At 36.5% G+C, this 25,356-nt stretch overlaps 1 protein-coding gene across 5 annotated transcripts in view; it reads right to left on the minus strand.

The window, feature by feature from the left end:
* The window catches only part of SDCCAG8 (SHH signaling and ciliogenesis regulator SDCCAG8), a 296,601-nt gene that overhangs the window by 233,890 nt on the left and 37,355 nt on the right, over positions 1-25,356 (minus strand). For all 5 annotated transcript variants that reach the window (XM_074222889.1, XM_074222887.1, XM_074222888.1 and 2 more), the window contains 3 exons: positions 16,891-17,025; positions 9,635-9,699; positions 7,188-7,370 (listed from right to left, as the gene is read on the minus strand). In XM_074222889.1, coding sequence (XP_074078990.1) covers positions 7,188-7,370; positions 9,635-9,699; positions 16,891-17,025 — 383 coding nt within the window. The remainder of the gene's footprint in view (positions 1-7,187; positions 7,371-9,634; positions 9,700-16,890; positions 17,026-25,356) is intronic.

The raw sequence follows: 25,356 nt of genomic DNA on the forward strand, positions 1-25,356 counted from the left end.
GTCTGGGAGAGAGCTTCTGGGAATTCCTGCCTCCACTCCACTGTCTTGGCTCCACCCCAGTGACTATGCAATTACCCTAATATCTAGTCCTCAAACCTAACAGATTGTAACAATGCTAACATCATTAGGCAAGCTGCTCTCTAACAGAGTATATACCATGCATGATGATATGTGAAAAAATTGATAATCAATTGAAATTGGAAAACTTAGTTTCTTATTTAGAGTTTGCCTAAAAAAACAAACAAAATCTTCCATCTTTGGAGAGGCAGTATAATCTAATACAAAGAACACAACATCTGGATTCAAAATTCCTGCTAGGTACAATATATTCTACAATATATCATTTCTAGGAATGATTGGATGAGACTTATGAAAGAGTTTCTCATAGCAAAACAAGTACTATCCTATAACACTTCATCATTCCTTGTGATCCAGATAAAATAGCATTTAAGAAATAAAAGCAAGGGGTGGCTAGGTGGCACAATGGATAGAGCACCGGCCCTGGAGTCAGGAGTACCTGAGTTCAACTCAGGCCTCAGACATTTAATAATTACCCAGCTGTGTGACCCTGGGCAAGCCACTTAAGCCCACTGCTGTGTAAAAACTTAAAAGGAAAAAAAAGCAATAAAAGAAAGCCAAAAAAAGCATAGGCATGAGAAATTAAGGTGAAAAAACTACCCAAGTAGCATGTTCATATAAATGACAAACATTATAGTCAGTAAGAAAATCCTAAGATGAAAGTAATGGCATTTTAATGATTTTCTAATTATAACTACTAACACCAAGGCATGAGATCCTATAATAATACATAATGTATACAATATATTGTGTGATTAAGAATATATCTCACATCTTATATCTCATTTTTTAGCTTATAAAATTTCCCCTTCAAAATAATTCCATGATGTAGGGAATGTACTCACTAGACAAATGGAGTAATTGAGGTTTACAGAACAAATAACTTGCCTTTGGACATAAGTCAATCAACTGGTAAAGCTGGAATACAAATTTAGGTTTATGACTCCAAATTCAACCTTCTTTCCCCCTATACCATGTTGTTTGGGATTTACCAAGAATAGGCATTATGGAACTCAGGTTGATATTTAAAGGAAGTCAGTTCTATGGCTAGAATCAAGAAGATTAATGAACTGAAAGATGGGCTTATCAAAAATTTCAAGCAAATAGAGGCAATGTTTTGGTGCACACCTAGACTTTTGGTGCAAAACAATGAATAGGAACCACCTCATAATTACTAAGACATTTAAATAAGCTTTGAAGTGCCTGTGAAACATAGGTATTGGGTTAGGCTACAGTGAACACAAAAATGCATAAGCCATGATTCCTACACTCAAGGAGATTATAAACTAATTAATCTGGTTCAGCTTTACAATAATATTATCTTGCCATGGATTAATATGCTTTGCATAAAAAACAATAAAAAATTAACTAGTTATTTAAGTCATATCCACTGTGAGTTTAGAGAATGTAACTTTTATCAGACTGGGTTTGAAATCACATTTTTCGCAAATACAACTATCAAGCAAAAATCTGATGTCAAGTTAATACTGCACCTAGTATAGTCCAATAAACAACCAGTAAACTATGATCCATTTACTGAGAGGAAAAAGATTTTCTAATTAAAGACATTTCTTCATACAAAACTTTGTGGTATAGTGAGAAAAGGGCTGAATTTGGATAAAAATGACCTGGTTTCAGATTCCACTTCTCCCACTAGGCAAGACCCTAGGCAAGTCATTTACCCTTCTTAGGCCACAGTTTCATTATCTGTAAAACAAGAATGTTACACTAGATGATCTCTCAAGTTCTATAATTCTATAATCTAAGCTAGATGGAATGATAGATGAGAAAAGTCACAATCCTCAAGGAGCTTGTATTCAGTGAAACAAAATGTACCCATGAGACTATATGCAAAGTACTAGAGATTCTAAGAGATGAAAGGGATGAAGAGCATGTAAGCATATAAAGTGATAATCATTTGCAAATGCACAAAAGTAAAAGGAATATTGAATAAGAAACACAATGTTTGACTGTACCATAGAGTTTATGGAGGGATATATTATATAATAATCCTAGAAAGGTAGGGTAAAATAGGATAGCAAAAGGGTTCCAAATGACAAATAAAGGAGTTTTTAGTTTATCTGAGAGACAAAAAACTAATGGAACTTTTTAAGAAGGAAAATGAAACAGACTTGTACTTTAAAAATAATTTTAGCAGGATTATAGAGGATGGATTGAAAAGGGAAAATGAAGCATGCAGGAAGATGAATTTGTAAGCTATTAGAATAATCAAATTGACAAGGTGGTTAATGTTGTGGTGAGGAAAGAGAATAGGAGAGAAATGAAATGGAGGTATAGAATCAATACAACTTGACATCTCATTAAATATTGGAGGTGGGGGGTGGGAAGCTGATAATATCATAAAGACTGTGAACTTGAGGGACTGAGAGAATGGTAATGGTTCCTAACAGAAACAGGGGATGTTAAGAAAAGAGACAGGTTTGGGGAAAAAAAAATAAGTTGTTTTTGAGACACGTTCAGTTTGAGATCCCTAGTTGACATTCATTGGGAAATGTCCAGTAGGCAGTTAGGAGAATGCTTAGAGCTGGATATTTTGATCTAGGAATTATTGGCATAGCAAAGAAAACCAAATCATAAAGGTATATGAAATCATACATAGAAATAAAAGCCCAGTACTGTTTTATGGTGTGCCCACTGTCAAGGGGCAGTTACACATGGCAAAGGAAAATAAGGAGTGACCAGAGAGAGCAATGTCACAAAAATGCAGAGGCAAAAGGGGTCAGGTTAGTCAAATGCTTTAAGAAAAATCAAGAATTAAGCGAAGGGATTCTTGTTCCTGGCAATTAAAAGTTTGCTACCGATTTTGGAGAGAGTATTTCAGATGAATGATAATGATGAAGTTGGAAATCAAATCAAAAGATGTCAAGAAGAGAGCAAAAGGAGAGAAGTAGAGGCAATAAGTGACCAAAACATGTAAAATCAGAGTTTTCTAATCTATACGGGTGTTAACAGGAGGAAGACATTTCTTTAGTTTTAGAAATATTTTTGGATGAAGTTTCTTCTCAAAACAAATTAAAAGTAATTAATTCTTTCCCCAAAATCAAATGTCTGATAAAATGCTAATTTAAAACCAGAGTACTGCTCTGTCACAAAGAACAGAGCTCTAAATAATCAATTTTTAGCATTATCTTAGAATGTTCATGAAAGAGATAATTGACATTAATGTTAAAGAATTTTCATGTGCCAAAAAAGTATTCTTTATGGGAGCAAATATTTAAATCATAATATAATTGAAAGTATGGTTCTTTGGAAAGTTCAATTATAATTAACTATAATGGGGGAGGCTAGGTGGCACAGTGGATAGAGTGCCAGTCCTCGAGTCAGGAAGGACCCGAGTTCAAATCGACCTTGGATATTTAATAATCACCTGTGTGACCTTGGGCAAGCCACTTTACCTGATTGCCAAAAATTGGAGATGAGGAGGGAGATTTCTAGGCTTGAAAATGCCTAGAAGGGAGTGGCTAGGTGGCGCAGTGGATAGAGCACCAGCCCTGGAGTCAGGAGTACCTGAGTTCAAATCTGGCCTCAGACACTTAATAATTACCTAGCTGCGTGGCCTTGGGCAAGCCACTTAATCCCATTTGCCTTGAAAAACCTAAAAAAAAAAGTTGATAATTAACTATAATGAAGAACTGAAATACAGGGTGTGTGTGTGTGTGTGTGTGTGTGTGTGTGTGTGTGTGTGTGTGTGTCTGGAAATAAACTGGGGTTACAAACACAAGCACCAAAGTTCTGTGCCACCTATGAGCAGGAGCAGCTAAGAACATAGTGGGTAGATGTACTCTTGCAATGTCAACAGAAAGCAAGAACAGCTTTGGATGAGCTTCAATGGCAAACTTGTAGTAAGACTCAACTCACACAAAATGAACATGTATGACAGTACTATAATTTGTATTATTGCAAAATATATGCACAATGATGATGTCACAAATCATCTATGTTTGATGATTTTGCACTCATCAAGCATTTTCAAGCACTTAGTATATACAAGGCACTGAGTCAATTGCTAGAGCTAAATAAATAAGGCCCTAGACTTAAAATACTGTGCCATAAAATTATGGTATTTTGCAAAATCACAGTAATACAGAGGTACTTGGTAAAACTCAAAATGCTATATAAAATATGTCAGCAATCATCATCATAATGATCAGTTACTAAGTGATAACAAAAATTAGACATGCCAAAAGTGGGAATTTTAAAGTGGTATACTCTGAACTTCCACATTTCTATGGACAACAGGTACCATCACTCTTATAGTAACCCAGGTTTGCAGACTCCTCAGTCTCCTAACCTCTCCATATCCAGTCAGTTGACAAGTATCATTAATTCCATCAGTGGCTAAAAGAATGTTTGTCCTACATCCAATACTTAATAAATGCTTAGGGGCAGCTAGATGTTGCAGTGGATAGAGCACCAACCCTCAAGTCAGAAGGACCTGAGTTCAAAACCAGTCTCAGATGCTTACTAGTTGGGTGACCTTGAGCAAGTCACTTGATCCTGACTGCCTCCTTGTATTCAGGGCCATCTTCAGTTGTCCAGAGCCATATCCAGCCATTGGACCCAGATGACTATGATGGAGAACCTGAGGCTGGTGACTTAGCACAGTCCCAGTCACTCAAATCCAATTCACATGCATGTCATGGTATGACCTCCCTGATGTCAGTCTTCTTCGAGAATGAAGGACACACATCATCATCATCATTACTAAATATTGATTAGATTCAATGTCCTTATTCCTTTCATCTATTTTTCTTTGCCTCTGTGCTAAAATATAAGCCACTCTATTTGGCTGATGAGTGCATTTACTGACCTGGGTTCCACTCTAGTCCACTTGGGTTTCATTTTCTGAAATAACAAATCTTAACCATCATAGAAACCCCCAATAACTTTCAATCTCCATGTAGACCCCAACCAATTCTCAATCCCTATGGAAAATATAACAACACCCTCTTTCCTATAGCACATACCCTATAAAAAGTGTACTCCCCAATTATCCACTTTTAGAGTCTGTTCAGACCCAGCATGCCATTCCTTCCTTCAATAAACAGTATAACATTCCATTCATCCTTATAACATGGGTCTACCTTTTGACCTTTCATATAATGCAGAAACCCAGGAGAGGTTTAACAAGGAATCCTGAAGGCTTGCAACAAGGGAAGCCGTGAGTTACAGCTGCATGCTCAGGCTAACTCCCTGATATTGCCAGAAGGAACCCTTGCAACCCTCTCCTGGTCCTGCCCAGCCCCAGTAGTTAAAGACAACTACTACACCTTGGTCACTTCAGAAGACAGGACTTATCTGAAAGGTGAGACTCCTTCCTGGGTACTCACTCCGCCTTGCTTCTTGACTGAATATCCAGGGTGTTCCTTTCTGAAATCCTAGCCGGGTGGGGAACTGCCTCAAAACAGAGAAATGGAACTAGGACCCATGGGGGGCTTAGTCAAAAGCCACTGGGCTACTCTGTAGAGCCTTATCTCTTGTAATACTCCTCTTCATGGGGACCTCAAATTCCAAAAATTCCCCAACACTCTCACTGATCTGAACAATTTTTGTCAGAAGCAAGGCAAGTGGAATGAAATCACTTACGTCCAACTTTTTCTTGAAATAAGGTAGCTCCCCCTCCCTTGTGACTCCAACTGAGCTTCTCAAATTCTCCTCCTCATCAACCTGACCCATACACATTTATTTCATAAGAGCCTCACAACTACCCTTTGGAGCAGCGGCACAAGTATTAATTTTTAGATGAAGAAGGTGAGGCTTAGAAAGGACTAAGTGACCTCAACACAGTCACAGTTAAATATCAGAGGCAGGTCATCAAGTACAATACCTTAGCCACTACCCAACACTGCCTTTCTAAAAGTAATCTTAATTGAATTACAGCCTTGATCAGTGAAGGGAATTAGCATTTATATGGTGCCTACTTTGAGCCAGGAACCGCATTCAGTGCTTTTTAAAAATATCTCAATTTGATCTTCACAAAAACCCTGGGAGTATTATTATCCCAGTGTTAAAGTTGAAGAAACTGAAGCAAAGAAAAGTTAAGGGATTTGCATATAGTCACTGAGCTACTAAAGTTCTGAGGTCACATTTAAATACAAGTCTTCCTGACTCGTTACTGAGCACTCTATACAATGGACCACCACTTGCTTCAATTATTTAAAAACTCTTAATGGATTGAGAATATGGAGTAGAAAGCGGGCAGTTAGGTGGCAGATTGGATAGAGCACTGGCCTTTCCAGAATTCATCCTGAGTTCAAATGCAGCCTCAAACATTTACTAGCTATGTGACTCTTGGCAAGTTACTTAACTCTGTTTGCCTCAATTTCCTAATCTGCAAACTAAACTAGAGAAATGACAAACCACTCCAGTATTTCTGCCAAGAAAATATCAAATGTGGTCATAAAGAGTTGGACAAAACTGAATAAAAAAATGACAAACAGGAGTAGAAGACATTACTATTCTATTTTGAAGAAAACTACCCATTAAGATGCTTCATGCAAGTGTACCTGATCTATTTAATCTTTTTAAGGCTGAAAGGAGGGAAATGAAAGAATCACCATCAACAAATCATTTTCTGAGGTAAATTAAGCCAGCATAGAACACTTCATCAAGAGCAACACCGAGGGGAAGCTAGGTGGCACAGTGGATAGAGCACTACTGGTCCTGAGTCAGGAGGAATTGAGTTCAAATCCAATCTCAGACACTTAATAATTACCTAACGTAATTACCTTTTGACCTCGGGCAAGTCACATAACCTCACTGCCTTGCCCCCCCCCCAAAAAAAGAGCAACACTGAGCTAGAATACATTTATCATTTTATGATGAGGAATGAGGGCAAAGGGATTCATAGAAAACTCAGCAAATTGAAAATGGAGAAAAGGAAGGAAAAGAGTAATAAGTCTATCAAGATTACGTGTACACTTTTCTCTCCATCAAACAGTGAAACTATTAAATTTGGAGTTGTCACTAATGAGTTATGAGAAAAGATCACCATATCCCTTTAAAAATCACATAGTTTTCAAAGTAAGAACAAAAATTTATGTCATTAACATGCACAGATATATATATAAATATATAGATATACTTACTTGGTTAATCTTTCAATGACCTGTACGTGAACATTGGTATGGGTTTGAGCAAGGACAGCTTCATGTTGAGAACACTTTAAACAAAGACCACCAACACGGTTAGAAGTTGCAAGGAGAGATTCTTGATGCCTTATTCTGCCCTTGAGCTCTTCACAATTTTTCTGAGATTCAGCCAAGTCTTTCCTAAAAAGGAGGAAAAAAACCTAACAAATCTTAAAAATGAACCCAACTCAATATTTCCAACTTCACTTACAGGGAAGTTTTCAAATACAAATGTTAATTTTTTTTACTTTTTAAATGGAGACACTTTGGAAGAAGGAAATCCTTTTAAATAATCATCTAACCAATCTTATTTTTTTTAAAAGCCTTGTGTGAAGCAAAACCTTTAATTTAGTCAGTGTCCTTTAGTTTAGTATTAGCAAAAAATAACCTTAACAGCTTAATACAGGTTTTGAACCATTTGGGGATACATTCCAAAGACAAAGCAACTTTGCACTATGGAAGAAACGGCAGATTTTTAAAGCAAAACAAAAACAACCCCCCCCCCCAAAATGAGGCTAACTTCATTGATCAAATTGAAGGGAAAATGTAACTATAATAAAGAATCCAAAGTAACAAAGAATGATGAATTTCTATAATAATAATAGAAAGTTCTCATTTCATCTCCACTGAGAGAAAATACAGCTTAAAAAATAACAACACTACAAATTTTATTAGAATCTAAAAACCAAAAAAGGAAGATTTGACCATATAAAATGACAGCAGGCTTGAATTCTACTTATATTTAAAAAATGTTAAATCTTTTATTTTTGCAAAATGAAGCAACATAAAAATACAACACTTGTAGAAACAAGTAGTATAAATGAATAGCATATATGGATGCTCAGGCAGTAAGTAGTGATTTTTTTGGACAATATTTGTGTTTTATGTTTCAGTGTGAAGCAGAAAAAAAATGAATGCAACAATGTAAAAAATTATGCAGGGCAAGGTATAATTAGACAATAATTTAATAAATCAAACTTCACTAAATTAAACAAAAACTTTTAAGTTTCATATCTTTTTGACTTAGATCACTGAAGATACAAAATTATGCATATTTTGAAAACTCTTCAAGATAATTTCAAAATCACTTTGAGTTACTGAAGTTATAATTTGCCCAACTTTGAAAATTTCACTCATATTATTTACAATAATTATTTTAAACAACAAAAAATTAATTAGTTAATATCCTGGTTCCTTCTCTCTATTTTTTTTTTAGGTTTTTTTACAAGACATTAAGTGTCTGAGGCCAAATTTGAACTCAGGTACTCCTGACTCCAGGGCCAGTGCTCTATCCACTGTGTCATCTAGCTGCCCCTATCCTGGTTCCTTCGCTATTTCACATATGCATGTAGTCTACTAAATGAGAAGTAATGAATATTTTATTAAATTTGTTCAAAAAAATATTTATTTCATCAAAAATATCGTTAAAAATTCACATCAATTTTCTATGTTTTACAAAGCAAAATAACTTCAGGAATCTCTTAGAAATTCTATTGAAAAAGGTAAACATTCTCTAGTACAGAATCAATAGCTAAAAAATCCAAATTGTTAATACATTAATCTATTACAATGACACATTAAAAAAACTTAAAAGGAAAAAATCCTATATTAAAAATGTAGTGTTTTTTGAACCAAGTGTTACTTTAAAAATCATATGAATTTCTACAAAAGAGCAAATTATTCCTCATTTTCCTGGGAGGAAAAATAATCCTTTAAAAAATGGTAAAGAGGGGGTAAAATTCAAACTTTTTAGCTTACAAGTTTTTTTTTTTTAAATATTGGACTACCAACCATGTTCTATTCCATTTAGTACTAACTAAAATCAAAAATCTTTTCCCTTATCCATAAGGGTAAGAATATTATTTGAAGGGGCAGATAGGTAGCTCAGTGGATAGACCACTGGCCCTGGAGTCAGAAGGACTGGGCTTCAAATTCAGTCTCAGACACTTAATAATTACCTGGCTGTGTGACCTTGGGCAAGTCACTTAACCCTACTGCCCTGCCAAAAAAAGAATATTATTTGAAAACAGAAAAACAATTAATTTTTTCTCTTCATGTTTAATTATAATTCTAAGAATGCAATACAAAATATACAAAGGCAAAATGAAGAAACATATATATTTATAAAAACTTACTCTGAACTATTGTTTTTGTCTTTAGCATATTAATTTTTAAGATTTTTAGTCTAAATTTTTAAGCTGAAATTTCAAAAATATAAGGAAATTTGACAGTTCTGAACATCTAAAATTAAAAAGTTTACTAAATTATTTTGAGAATTTTTTTTTACAAAACATAATACTTCTATCCAGGAAACACTTTTATGGCATATGCCATATTTTATTATCTTTGCTATTATTAAATTATATCTTTAGGCTTTTATAAATACTTTAAATAAAATGTTTTACCTCAGGGTCTTGACTTGAGATTCTAATATTTCATTCTTTTCTTCATAAATAAGCTTTAATCTTTCCTTTAGAAAAGAAAGGAATATACATGAATATCCTCACAGTATTATCTGACTCAAATTCAATTATGAAAAATCAATAAAATTATCTCTAGCCTATCCAAAAAAATAATGAAAATATATCCTTTCAGGAGAAGGGAGAAAGTGAATTTCTATTTAATTGCATGGTAGAGCTGAAAGGATAATATACTTCTGGTCAAGTATCCTAGGTTCACTTCTTAACTATTCCTAGATATATGAACCTGGCCAAGTTATTATGAAAACAAAACTTTGTACCACTTCTAACTAAAATGATTTTTGAACTAAGGATAGAAAAAAAGTAGATAAGAGATTGGAAACACAAGATAATGGTGAAAAAGGCCAAATGTGATTTCTGCCCCAAAGATTACACATTTCCAAATCTGAAACTGACTTCCTAAGATTTTGGAAGAAAACTTGTAGGTTGATTTGCAGATCTCTGAAAAATCTTAGGAAACAGAACATGACCATGGAAAAACAAACATCCCAATTTTCAAAGAAAAGAGGATAGAATATGAAACTGTAGATCAGTACACTTGATTCCAAGTCAGGTAAAATTCTAAGACAAAATGGTCTGAGTTCTAATAATGGATTTATAAAATATTTGTGAGCCCCTGAAAAAGAAAGCAGAAATCAGGTTTTCCTCTACCCCATCCTGGTGTGACCTTAATGTTCATGAAAGGAAAAACTGTCTGTCACTCCCTCCACCAGTCTCCCAGTCTGAAAGGCAGGAAACAGCATGCTATCATGAGGCCTCAATGTTTAAGGAGCCTGGACTTATTCTCACTTGGATCCCCATCCCGACTCTAGCCACACACTTGCAGCTGCCTGCTGACCTGAGAGTACTCCAGACTGAGGCCAAACCCCTAGAGCTGTTGAAAACCTACCTGAACTCATTTCATGATGATTAATAACACACTCATATCATCAGTAATTCTCAACTCCCTGCTGTCCATATTCAAGTCCTTTTCACCTTCTTCCACTGAGCTTACTAGAATGACTGTTCCAGTTAAATTTATTTTCATCCTAAATATTTTCTTTTCTGACTCATTCCATCTTCTGGCTCTCCTAGAGACCTGCTCCCTCCTTAATCTCAGTACTGGCTTCTCATTCACTCATAAACCCTAACTCACTGGACCAGGTGAGAGAGCTGAAATACATAATCAGCTGCAGGTTCTTTCATTACAACCATCACTGAGTAACTTCTCCTTTTAGGTCAATTAAATTCATATCTGTCACCCAATCAAGATTCTGTTAACCTCCAAGATATTATTATTTCCTCAAAAATCTCTCTACTTCCCAATACTGCTTTCATACTTCATACTTCAACATGCATAGTGAAATGAGGTCTATACTTGTCTAGGGTCATAAAATTGATATCCCCTTCATTTATAAATAAGTTTTACTTCCATATTTGTAAACTCTGAAATTTCCTTATCTGATCACAATCACTCCCTCTTGAACTCTACCTTGCAATCCCAAATCCTGTTTTTCATCACACTTTGACTTCCAATCTTTCAATTACCAATTATTTTCCAGGTTATCATCCCTCCTCTAACTTATACTCTCCTTCACTCCCTATCATACATAATCCCTTATTGAACCAGTTCAATCCTATAGTGTTCCATTATCTTGAATCCCTTACCTCCTTATCCTACTAAAGATCTGGCCCTGCCCAGCTTCAGTAGAGGATTGTTCCCATCATCTGCTTCTCTCTCCTATTCAAGTTCTACAGCTGAATGAATCCAGAGAACAATCTAAAACTATATTGACTGGAGCCACTACCAACTTATGTTACATACACTCAAAAGGATCCTCACTATGACATTTGATTTATGACAAATGATTTGCTATCCAACACAATTTTCCCAAATCTTTTCATTTATCCTCAGCCTTCATGGTTCTCCTCTTCCTCCCATTATTTCAGTTTACAACTTTACTTCATATTTCAATGAAAACCTTGAGGCCATTTGCCAAGAGCACCCTCTTATTTTCAAATCCTGCTCTGCAAAGTCTTCAGTACTCAAGATGTCTTCTATAATTTATTTCCTTTACCTGTCTTCTTTCCAAGAAAATTTTTCTACATGTAAAAGCAATTTTATGCCTATTTTTTCTCTTGAAGATTACTCCCTCTAATAACCCCGATATTTTCACAACTTCAGTGGTTGATTGAGTGCTTCCCTACCACCTACAAATATGCTGAGGTCTGTCCCATCCTCAACCAACTTTCATTTGATTCATCCATCCCTATTATTATTATCATCCTATATTTCTCTAGTATTTTGGGATTAACTCCTTGAGAAGCTTATCTATAATTAGTCACTCCATTTCCTTTTCATTCATTCTCTTCTTAAATCTCTATAGTACAAGGAATTGAAACCGCTCTCTTTAGAGGTACTGTTGAACTTTTACTTGATAATCTAATGATCTTTTTTTCAAACTTTATCTTGTTTGACCTCTCAGCAGCTTTTGACACTATTGATTTTTCTCTTTTACTTGTTACTCTCCAATCTCCCTCCTTGTGATACTAGCTTATCCTGGTTCTTCTCTTATTTGCCTGACTTTTCCTTCTCAATCTTTGTTGTATCTCCATGGTGGCCATGCTTGCTAAAGTGGGTTTCTCCCCCAAGACTCTGCCTTGAGTCCTCTTCTCTTCTCCCTCTATCCAATTCCACTTAATTTCAGAAACTCTTGTGTATTCAACTATCTCTGTTGTTGATGATGTTCAAATATATTTATTCAGAGCTAAACTCTCTACCAAGCTCTAGACATGCCAAAACTGAAGGTCCTGTAGACATCTTGACCTCAGCACATACCAAACTTAACTCTCTTTTCCCCTTCAATCTTTGCTATTACTGTTGAGGACATATTACCATCCTCCTAGTCCCCCAGCCTCACAACTGAGGTGTCACCCTCAACTCTTCACTCTCTCATTTCTTATATCCAATTCCCTGCCAAAGTCTATTGATTTAAGCTTCAAAATTTCTTATATATGCCCTTTTCTATTCTCCTAACACTGACATTTTGTTGCAGCAGATTCTCATATCTGGATTACTGCATTAGCTTTGTGGTTGGCCTACATGCTTCAAGCATTTTCTCATTCAACTCCAACTGTTACAGTGATCTTCCTGAAAAAGATCAATTTACTTCTTGCCCACCAATCAATTAACTTCACTGGCTCTCTTTTACTGCCAGGATCAAATATAAAATCCTCTTTCTGGCATTCAAAGTCCTCCCTGACTTGCCCCCTCCTCCCTTTCCAATCTCTTTACACATAACTTTTGCCCTCTCCCCCAACATACTTGGCAATCTGGTGACACTAGCCTCCATGATGGTTGATTCTTTTCCTTCATTCAAAGAAGATCAAAATGACATCACTATGTTTGAGACAAATTACAGTTTGTCTGACTACAGTTGATCAGACCAATATGGGCTTGGAATGCTTTACCACAGGTTGGACACAAATAGTCCATATAAACACCTGGGGTGGGTACTCTAAACTTACATGTGTCAAATTTCCTCTGAGTTGTTTCCATTCTGTTTTCCTCAGAGTGCAGCACCCTCACTGATGAGGGTGCTTCCTGTCCAGTGTCTCCCATGCTATATTAATTCTAAAGTTCTTAAGCGAGATCTTCAGGGTGTCTCAGTATTGCTTCTTCTGATCCCCTTGTGAGAACTTGCCCAGTGTAGCTTTCTTTTGGCAAGTGCATGTCTGCCATTCTAACAATGTGTCCAGTTCATTGTAACTGCACTCACTGTAGTAATGTTGGAATGCTAGGCAATAAGGATCTCAGTGCCTGGTATCTTCTCCTGTTAGGCGATCTTCAGAATCTAAGACAATTTAAATGGAAGCCATTCAGTTTCCTGACATGTTGCTGGTAGACTATGCAGGTTTCACAGGCATGTTGCAATGAGGTCAGCACAACAGCTCTATAGACCTTCGTCAGTCTAATACCTCTTTTCTCCCATAGTTTCTTTTGAAGCCTCCCAAATATTGAGCTAGTTCTGGCAACGTGTGTATCAACCTTATTGTCAAGGTTACCTCCTTGGAAAGGACACTGCCACGGTAAATGAACTTGTCCACAGTACTCAAAACTTGTTCATTTGCTGTAATTGATGGTTCCACACCTGGCTAGTGTGGTGCTGGTTGATGGAGCACCTGTATTTTCTTGTATTGTTAGACCAAAATTAGCAAAGTCAGCAGAGAATTGATCCATACTATGCTGCATCTCAGCTTCAGAGGCTGCATTTAGTATCCAACCATCTGCAAACAGAAGATCATGCACCAACACTCCCTCTACTTTGGTCCTTTTCAAGTTGAAGAATTTGCCATCAGTGCAGTAGTTGGCTTTGAGGGTCAAATTCATCCTCCATGAAGGCATTTGATAATATGATTGAAACAAGGACACATCCTTATTTCACTCCATTGGTGACTGAAAATTCTCAAGAGCATCATTTACTATCCAGAAGTCAGGCAAGCACGCCATCATGAAACTGACATACAACACTGATGTACTTCTCTGGGCAACCAAATTTTGACATAATTTTCCATAGATCCCCACAACTGTTCCTCAATCCTTTCTGAAGTCACACTGGCTCTCAGGGAGGTGACCATCTTCCAGGTAAAGGATCAATCTATCAGAAAGACTCTGGCACGAATCTTACCAGCAATGATTTAAAAAATATGCCTGTAATTGTCACAGGACAATCTATTCCCTTTACCTTTACAGAGATAGCCAAAGGAGGCATCCTTTAATTCCTAGAGGATAACCTTTGCATACCTATAACCTGGAAAATTTCAGTCAGGTTTTAAAGGAGCAGTGGACCCCCACCTTGTAGATCTCAGATGGAATAGAATCAGCACTAGGTACTTTACCACTTGAAAGAAGTCTAATAGCATTCAAAACCTCTTCAGTTGGAAGTTCAGCTAGGGACTGATGGTTTACAACTTGAGGTAAAGGGTCAATGGTTTCTGTATTGACTGATGAACACTATAAAGTGTTTCAGTCCATCTTTCTAGGATCGTGTCCCTATCATTAATCAATATGAATCCATCAGCACTGTGTAACTGAAATGCACCATATTGTCTTTGGCCTACAAATAGCCTTCAGGGTACCATAAAAGCATTTTGGTTTCTTACTGTTTGCATGTAATTGAATTTCATCTGTCTTCTTTCTGAGACAAGAGTCCTACATTTCTTTAAGCTTTGCTTGTACTTTACTTTTGATGTAATTAAATGCTGCCTTCTTAGAAACAGATGAACTATTCTGCTGATAAACCCTGTGGAGTACTTTTTTTTTCCCCATTTAGCAGTTTCTGTATTTCCCAATCATTTTCATCAAACCAGTCTTGATGTTTGTTAGTCTTCTGACCCAGATGAGCAAATGCAGAGCTCTACACCACATCTCTGAAAGCTGCCCACTCTTTTTCTGCTCCTCTGTTGCCAGTTGTGTGTTGGCTCAATTTCCCCCTCCAAATTAGCATCAAACTGTTCCTGCTTAGAAAGACACTAATCTCTTGACATTAATTCTTCTAGTATTCATTTTGCCTTGGGGCTGCCACTTTGGTTGAATGTGAAAATTTAGCTTGGAGAGGATGAGTCTGTGATTAGTCCAGCACTCTTCACCACACATGTCTTTGTCAGTCTCATTTACTGTCTCTTCTTACAATTACATAGTCTAATAGATGCCAATGTTTGCTGTGAGGGTGCATCCAGGTGGTTTTAATGCATTTAGGTAAACAAAAGATAGTATTTGGGGGCGGCTAGGTGGCGCAGTGCATAGAGCACTGGCCCTGGAGTCAGGAGTACCTGGGTTCAAATCCGGCCTCAGACACATAATAATTACCTAGCTGTGTGGCCTTGGGCAAGCCACTTAACCCCCACTGCCTTGCAAAAACTAAAAAAAACCCAAAAAGATAGTATTTGTGATAAGGTCATGAGATGTGCAAGTGTTCAATAGAAGGTGACCCCTGCTGTTACTGTTTCCAATTCTATTCCTCTCAAGGACTTCCTGCCATGTCTGGTAATCTAAGCCTATGCTAGTGTTAAAGTTACTCAGAATTCTAAATTTGTCCTCTTTTGATACAATGAGAATGATAGTCAAAAAAAAAGTTATCTCTAGGTCTGTTGAAGAACAATGAGCACAATAAGAGAAGTGATAGTTCTACCAAACAAAAGACTCATACTGGGTATACTATGAAGTATTACATTTTAGGTAAAAAAAATACTAGAAAATATGTCATACAAGGGCCAGTCAATGGAACTAGTAATGTTCAGATTTCAGAAGATTTAGGGGAGGCATACAAGCATCCTTTTAAATATGTGAAGGACTTTCATGTGAAAGAAGAATAAAACTTGCTCTGCTGACCCCAGGGGACAGCACTAGTAGACAGGTAGATGTATCAGAGGGATAAATTCTGCTTTAAAGTAAATTAAAAAGCCTGATAAACAATTTAAGCTGCCCCAAAGTAGAATTTACAGCCTAAAGAGATAGCAAATTCTCCCTAACTCAAGGTCTTGAAGCAAAGGATAGACAACCACTTGTTAGGGATGTTATTATACAAAAGATTCTTAGGTTCAGGTTAGACTCTATATTAAATCAAATATTAAATAAATTAAATATTAATTTTATTCAATAATATTTAATATTGTAATAATAATACTATTTATTAGTATCAATAAGTAATGAATTAGTATTACAGTATTAATATTAATAGTATTTAATCTTCCTTCCAAATCATTATTTGTGCAGTTATTAACTCACATTATATATGCATTTTAAATTATGTTTAGTATCTACTTATTAAAATAAAAAAATAAACCTGCTTAAATAATTTATTAAATAAAAATGATTGCTGTTTTCTATAAATAATATTCAAATTTTTATAAATATTTCAATTCAATTCAAAATTCTGAAACCAAGCTATACAACTTTACATTTTCCTTTCATTTTTGCCATATCTTAAAATTAGAAGTCAATAATTTTCCCTGACCTCTTACAGTATTTATTGACTACTAATCTTGTGGAAATAAATAATAAAATAATGAGAGGGAAAGTATTTCCAGTTCTTCATATCTTATCAAACACACAGCACTATACTTTGAGAATGCTAAGCAGTGAACAAAAAAAAAGAAATTAAAAAATGAGATAAGAAAATTAAAAGTATTTGATTACTCACAAGTTCTAGTTGCCATTTTTCCAGATAAGTAGCTGATTTGACCTGTTCTAGTTCATCAGGAATAACACGTGACTTGCTACCTTGACATGTTCTTAAATCTTCAACTACCTTACTGTAAGAATTTTGCGGATTTTCCTGAATAAAAATATAAACATTCATTACAATCAAAAGTCAAAGTCAAACTGATATTGTGATATTAGCCTTTATGTCTAACAAGGAAAAATACATACTAGTAAATTTCTATATAGAGATTTATGGGCTAAATTTTTTTTTTAGGTTTTTGCAAGGTAAATTGGGTTAAGTGGCTTGCCCAAGGCCAACAGCTAGGTAATTATTAAGTGTCTGAGGCCAAATTTGAACTCTGGTCCTCCTGACTCCAGGGCCGGTGTTCTATCCACTGTGCCACCTAGTTACCCCTAAATATTTTTAAAGTTTCAAGAATAGTGTGATTTTTCTTAATTTACATAGTTGGGAAAATATCCATATTTCCCCTTGATGTCTGGAAAATACAAGTCTACAAAAAAATCACATTAATAAAAGTAAACTGCTCTGGAGGGCTGTACTGTATTGTATGGATGTTTTTACTCCAAATCAAGAGGCCAAGCATAGGATTTGATCAGGAGTAGGGAACCTTTTTTCTGATATTTACAACATCATTGGCAGGCTCTATTTGGTTAAACATTTAATTTATTTCCTTCTAAAAGCATCTAAGAGTTTTTGAATTTTGAGTCCTGCTTGCAGTTGCTTTGGCAATGCCACACCAATATGGCCCACTAGTAAGAGATTCCCTTCCCTGGGCCAGAAGATAGAGCTAGAGAAGCAAACATAAAAACAAAAAAATTCCTACTCCTAGGAGTTTACATGCTAAAGGGAACCAATGTTTACATATTTTCAGAGAAGGAAAGAATGGGGAGGGAGGGAAAGGGAAACTATAAACAACTCTTTCAAACATATAATATGCTTAAAGATTACTTGAAGGAGAAATGATGAAAAATAACAATTTGGCTCCTGTTTGCCATTCCAGCTTAAGGGCTTCGAATAACAGAGAACTGAAAAGAGGTAGATTAGAAAAGGAAGAACAAGAGGTTTTGATCTGCAAAGGGATTTCAGAGATCAACATCACAGAAATCAATATTAGGGTCAAGAGTATGATTGTTGTTCTCTCATAAAACTTCGAAATGAAGGACTCTTAACTAAATTTTCAAGAGATAGAACCCACAGAGGGACCCAGTGAGGCAGTTCTCCTACTCCAGGTAACCTGGAAAAGAGCAGAAAGGCTCTGCTCCCCAGGGTTGCAGGGGTGGCCCACCAGAGCAAAAGAACTTCAGCCTCCCGGAGGCAGCCCCAGGGAGCTGGGAGTCATGGCTCACAGCAGCCAGGGAGTTTCCTGAGCTATGCCCTGGAGAGCACCAGGCACAAATTGGGGGAACAGCGGGGAGGGGGACAACCTCTGCCAAAGTGAGCCCATGAAGCCCAGCCCTCAGGGCACACAGAGAGCAGCATGGCCAGCAGAGTTCCAGGAAACAGAAGCAGGCAGAGCTGGTAAGCAGGAGCCTCCAGGACATGAGCCCACTGAATTTAGGGAGGGAAGAGAGAGGCTGCAGTACTCTGTCCTCTGCCCCTGAACAGGACTCTGGGGCTCTGACCACATTCAGATCCTGATTGCAGTCTAGGTCCCCCCATAGAACAGCAGTGCCTCCCCTACCTCAGCCCCATGGCAGAGGGGGGCGCATATGGTCATTCACAGACCAGGAGGGGAGGACAGAGCCTCACACACTGAGACCCTTGTGGGAGTGTCCCAAAAGCTCAGGAAGCACCCCCAAAACAGGCTTAGACTGGGAAAATGAGCAAGCAGAGAAACAAGAGCAACACCATTGAGAAATACATTATCTATGATCCCAAGAAGGATCAAAGTACTCAGTCTGAAGATGAGGAAGTACAAGCTCCTGCATCTAAAGACTCCAAGAAAAACAGAAATTGGGCTCAGGCTATGGCAGAGATCAAAAAAAAGGTTTTGAAAATCAAATGAGGGAGTTAGAAGAAAAACTGGGAAAAGAAAGGAGAGATATGCAGGAAAAACATGAAAATGAAGTCAGCAGCCTAGTCAAGGAAATCCAAAGAAATGCTGAAGAAAATAGCATGCTAAAAACCAGCTTAGGTCAAATGGATAAAACAATTCAAAAAAGTTATTGAGGGGAAGAATGCTTTAAAAAGCAAAATTGGACAGATGGAAAAAGAGATAAGAAAACTCTCTGAGGAAAACAAATCCTTCAGACAAAGAATAGAACTCAGGGAGATTGATGAATTTATGAGAAACCAGGATTCATTACTTCAAAACCAAAAAAAAATGAAAAATTAGAAGAAAATGTGAAACATCTCATTGAAAAAACAACTGATATGGAAAATAGATTTAGGAAAGATAATTTAAAAATTATTGGAATACCTGAAAGTCATGATCAGGAAAAGAGCCTTGACATAATTTTCAAAGAATTACTACAGGAAAATTGCCCCGAAATCCTAGAAGCAGATGGCAAAATAGAAATGGAGAGAATCCACCGATCCCCGCCCCCCCCCCCCCCCCGAGAAAGAGATCCCAAAAAACCAACCCCTAGGAATATTATAGCCAAATTCCAGAACTCCCAAGTCAAAGAGAAAATATTACAAGCAGCCAGAAGGACACAGTTCAAATATCGTGGAGCTGCAGTCAGGATCACACAAGACTTAGCAGCAACTACATTGGAAGCTCGTAGGGCTTGGAATATAATATACCGGAAGGCAAAACAGCTTAGAATGCAGCCAAGAATGAACTACCCAGAAAGGCTGAATGTCCTCTTCCAGGGGAAAAAGATGGACTTTCAATGAACCAGGGAAATTTCAAATGTTCCTTTTGGTATGGCCAGAGCTGAACAGAAGGTTTGATCTTCAGATACAGGACTCAGGTGAAGCATGGAGATTGAAGGAGAGGGGGGAAAATATGAGGGACTTGATGAACTGCATGTATTCCTGCATAGAAAAATGACACTGATAATATTCATATGAACCTTCTCAGTTAACAGAGCAGGTAGAGAGAGTTTTTATAGTTGAAGCACAGGAGAAAGCTGAATTTGAAGATAAAATATGGTGTAAAAAATGGAGTGAATAGGAAAAAAGGGAAATGTAATGGGAGAAAGAAAAAGGAGAGGGGGGAATAGGCCAAGATATCTCACAGAATAAGTTTTTTCTTTATTACAATGATATGGAAGGGGGGGAGGCAAGGGGGAATGAGGGAATCTTCACTCTCATCCGAGGTGGCTAGGAGAGGAAACAGCATATATACTCAATGGGGTATAGACATCTAGAGCAAGGAGGGGGTAGGGGTAAGGGGGGGGATGTGAGCGATAAGAAGAAAGGAAGGACCATGGGGGGAGAGTGGTCAGATATAACATTTTCCTTTACTTCTTGCAAGGGACTGGGATTGGATGGCCTGTCTGGTACCATAGGGCCAGGTGGATGCTGGGCCTAAGGGGTGTTGGGGGAAGGTCTCGGGGCCTCTTGGCCCCAGGACCAGGGATCTGTCTGCTGCACCACTCAGATACCCTACAGCAGAGTCAGAGTGAAAGGACAGAGAAAATATAGTACATGGTAGTGGAGAAATACGAAAGGAGCGAGTTGTGATCAGCAATGGCAATGGTAGAAAAATATGGAAGTAACTTTTGTGATGGACTTATCATAAAGAATGTGATCCACCCATGACAGAGTTGTTGGTGTTGGAACAAAGACTGAAGCACATTTATTATTATTATTATTATTATTATTTGGGGTGGGGGTGCAGGGCAAATGGGGCTGGGTGGCCTGCCTGGAGCTGCATAGCAGGGTGATCGTTAGGTGTCTGAGGCCGGATTTGGACCCGGGTGCTCCTGGATCAAGGGCCAATGCTCTGTCCACCACCCAGCCACCCCTACTATTATTACTATTTTATTTTGGGTCTTTTTTTCCCCTTTGTTTTTTGCAGGGCAGTAGGGTTGGGGTGGCTTGCATGTCACACGGCTGGGTGATTGTTGGGTGTATGGGGCCAGATATGGGCTCGGGTGCTACTGGCTCCAGGGCTGGGGCTCCGTCCATTGCACCACCTGGCCATACCTACAATTATTACTATTATTTTTTTATTTTAATTTTTTTCTCTCCCCTTTACTTTATCGCTCAAGTGAGTCTATATTTTGTGGGGGGGAGGGGGTTTTCTGTTTAGTCTTAAACAAGAATATTTTATTAATGTATAAAAAACATTTGTACAAAAAAAAGAATATTAAAAAAATAAAAATTTTAAAATTTTAAGAAATTAAAAAAAACTATCAAATGGGGGAAAAAAAGTATGATTGTCCCTGTGTGTGGACAAGGTGAAACAAAGCTCTAAGTCCTAGGAAATGAAGATGTTTTGTTTACTTGGGAGAGTATTCAAGAGGACATAAACATCTAAATTGAAGTTCCTATGTAGAGCAAGTTAGGGAATTGAGAGGGGGTAGTATCATTGTAGAAGGAAATGGTGGAATGCAAAGTAGCAAGAGAGGCCAATTCAATTATGGTTTTTTAGCTAATGAACTAAGAAGTAGTAGGTCTCCTATCCTCAAAGGACCTGAAATAACAAAGAACAATGGCAATTAAGCTTGGGTTTGTAAATACCTGGTGATTGGATCCAAGGGATCTGATTAAAATTCACATTCAGTAGTAGTTCATGTGCCTCAACCCAAAGTGGCAGGGAATGATGCTTAATCAGATATTTCCTGCAAATGGAGTATGCCTTAGGTGCCTGGTTGGATATAGTATGAGAGATGCTGGCAAGAGCTCTTTTCTGAGACTCTGATCATAGGTGGAGTTTAACACATGCAAAATCTGGTGGAAGAGGTTCTTGTCCTGTTGGGAAGAGGCCTGGGGTCCAGATATTCCATGGTTATGAAGAGAAGAAATACTGGTGCTTTTCTTACATAAACCAGTGAAGCAGGGCAAAGAATTTAGATTCCAGATTTAAATATTGATTCAATAATGACTTGTCAGGTTGGGGACTCAAAGAAAAAATATCTGAAGTCAGTCCCTAAGGAGGATGCCACTATATCATGTCCCAGTTTGATATCAAAGGATGGCATTTATTCAAGGCAGAATAGTAAAACAGGGAGGATTTTTGTTTTTGTTAAAGTAGTTGTTGGGATGGGGGGAGAGAGTAGATATTAGAATGAGAGAATGGTGGAGGCATTAAAACCCAATATCAGATTAGGGCTAGGACATCCACTCTCACCCCAAAGTCCAGGAGAGGTCCACCTTGCTGACTCTGGTTCCCATGATGCCAGTTCACACTCTTGCCTTATGGTCATTCTCCTACTTCCCAATGTTTCAATTTCCTACCTGCCTTACATAATATAAATATACATAGTAGAATCCGGAGGTATTTAAGGTGTCATTTGTTAAGAGCTTTAAATGAAGAATAAGTAACCCTTTAAAATTGGCTATAACAAGGTTCAAACCCCAATACTTTAAAGTGCTGGGAATCATTTCAAATTACAGATAGGAAAACCATTTTTTGGCCTTACTGCCATTGGTTGCAAACATTTGGTATAAACTCTAAGGAAAATTATAAGTTTCAAGGAATCTATAGCATAGTCTATCCTTTCAATTAAGAATTTCTCATGTAAATATATTTTCATAAGAACTAGCTTTCCTGACTAAATATAATGAAATTATGTCAGAGCAACTACTGAAGTCCTTTTTAAGGGTAGGCATGGGAAATTTTACTTGAAAATATATTTAAATGGTCAGATTGGCATATATAAAACTGTTTCAAATATATGCTTATAATAACCTCTGGGGAAGTCCTACTTTGATCCATGATCATGGGATTGAGAAAATTTTATATTTTCAAAAGGTCTATTAACAGAGTCAAACTGACTAGTCCTACCAGTTTGGAATTAATCCCACCAACTTCAAGTTAACTTCTTTTAAAACTGTCTGTCAGATTCAGGCATAGCCAAAAAAAAAAATCAACTCAAAAAAAAAAACACAAAACCAACCAATCAGGATTATAATTTATCATGAAATCATGGAATGAAATAAGGAACTGGAAATCCTATAGGCCATGTACTCTTAACATAAACTCAAGTCAAGACATGAATCTTGGACGGAACAGAAAAGCAACTACTTTTATATAGAATGAGATAAAAAATTCAATACTGTTATATAATTTCTAAGGTATTTTATTTTATTCTGTATTTTTGCAAGCAATAGGGTTAAGTGACTTTCCCCAAGGTCACATAACTAAGTATTAAGGCCCTATTTGAACTCTGGTCTTCCTGACTCCAGGACCAATCCACTGTGCCATCTATCTGCACATCTATACTATTTTATAAAAAAAGTCAATATCAAAGAATATGTATTCATAACAGTTAATGGTTTATCAATATATAAAAAAGTAAAGTGATAAAATATTAACAGAATGATGAAAAAATAGATACTGACCCATTTAAATGAGAGGAATTCTGAGAGACTAAATAAAAATACCAAGTTCACAAGTGCCATATATATTATATATATATATTATATGTGTGTGTGTTCTGTAAACACCTACATAATCTATTGAATTATCATAATAAAGAAATAGCAACAAAGAACAAAGAAATCAGAATAGAGGCAGTTTAATGCTATCTCCAGTATAATTTTTAAAGGCATATACCATGTTAAATCATTTGAGAATATAATCATCAGTATACCATAACAAAATACCACATAGATATGCATTTATTTATCTTTCTGAAGCCACACCCATATAAACATTTTTTAAAACTAGATATTCCTCTGTCCATTTGAAAAGACAACATGAACTTGCTACCACTTACTTCCCCTTTTGCTTTGCTTACTTCTTCCTGTGATTCATTTATCTACTTCATTTATTTTCTCATTTTACTTTCCAAGTATTCTCACTTGCCAGCTTTAAATATGATGCCAGTACAAGGTTATTGAAACTAAGAATAATTCAATCATGTTTAGGTGAGTGCATATTTAGGAAAAAAAAGAATCCTTTCAAAATAATATATTTATGTGAATTTTTTCTCAAATCTGGTATTCAAAATCTAAAACAACTGAAATTTTCTCTATTAATAGCAAGGATATATGTATATATTCAAGAAAAGAAAATATTATAAATCAGAAAATAGTTTAACAATAATAATTTAACAATTGATCATCCTCAGGGAAAGGAACTGAAAAAAGTCTTCTACTCACTTTATAATTAGGAGTGAATACTAACCAGTTCCTTCTTCTGAACAGTGGATACAAACAATGGTCCTTCAAACTTACAAATGATCCCTTCAGGAGTCATTTCAATAGAAGAATAGTTCCAGGGTCTCAAAGCTAGAACAGCCTAAGTAAAGTTATATACTCTTGCATAAATCATTGCTTTCTTTAAACTAAATCAATTAGCTACTGATCACAATATTTAATTTTAAAGCAAAGATTATCAAAGATATCCAAACCAAAATATTTCATAATCTTTACAAAGAATGCTTCTACAAAACTGAAAAAGCCTTTGATCAGCTACTTCTTACAGTCAGCAAGTAGGGGGAAAGTAATTTTTTGCCAAATAGTAGGAACTAGAATACTGATTGAAAGGTTTAAGAAGATTTCAAGTTCTTTTATTTCTGTTCCAGAATTCTATTTGTTGGGCTACTTTCTCAGACTGTCAGAAAGTGAACTCTAAATCTTCATATGACTTGAAGTCATAAAGGGAGATCTATCTAGACCAGGGCTCCTTCCTAATACTTCTGCTTTCTGATTCCCCTTCTTCTTTCTCTAAAAGGAAAGGGTAAAAGGTATGTATCTAAGAGATTGATTTTAAGCAAAAATGTTAAACTCATCTCCAAGCCTGATCCATAATTTTAGGGGCAGGCAAAATCAGATTAAAATGTAATTCAGAAATATTTAAGAAAATACAACAGAACACTGAAAATGTTCTTTTGTGAGTAGGTCAATATTGCTAACTGTAGGGAATTATTCTGAGTATGATGCTAGAGATTCAGAGCTAATGAGGTGGTATGCTATTTGTTAGGAATTTGCCTTTCAGTCATCCTTGGCAAACCTTGAGTTAACAACTGATACCCAGTTACCTTCTGACTAATTGATATGGGAGAAAGGAATGTTAATAATTTTTATACTCTCACATTTCAACTAATATACTAGGTTCACATCAAGGAATGAGTGTAGTTTCCAACCAACTGAAGGGGCAAATTTAATTTTATGAATAAAATAGGAATCCTTGATTTACAACTTACTCCTTCCTTGGAAAAAAGGGGGTAAGAATATAGGGGGAAATGCTAGATTTGTACTCCAAGGGCCAAGTTTTCAATTCTTATTTTGCCTTCTATTTGAGTTTAAATGAGTCACTTGACATCTCCAAATTTTCTGTTAAATGGGGAAGTTGAGATAAAAGAACTCTAATTTGAGAACCTA

The sequence above is a fragment of the Macrotis lagotis genome, chromosome 2, assembly GCF_037893015.1.
Source record: "Macrotis lagotis isolate mMagLag1 chromosome 2, bilby.v1.9.chrom.fasta, whole genome shotgun sequence".
Lineage (NCBI taxonomy): Eukaryota > Metazoa > Chordata > Mammalia > Peramelemorphia > Peramelidae > Macrotis > Macrotis lagotis.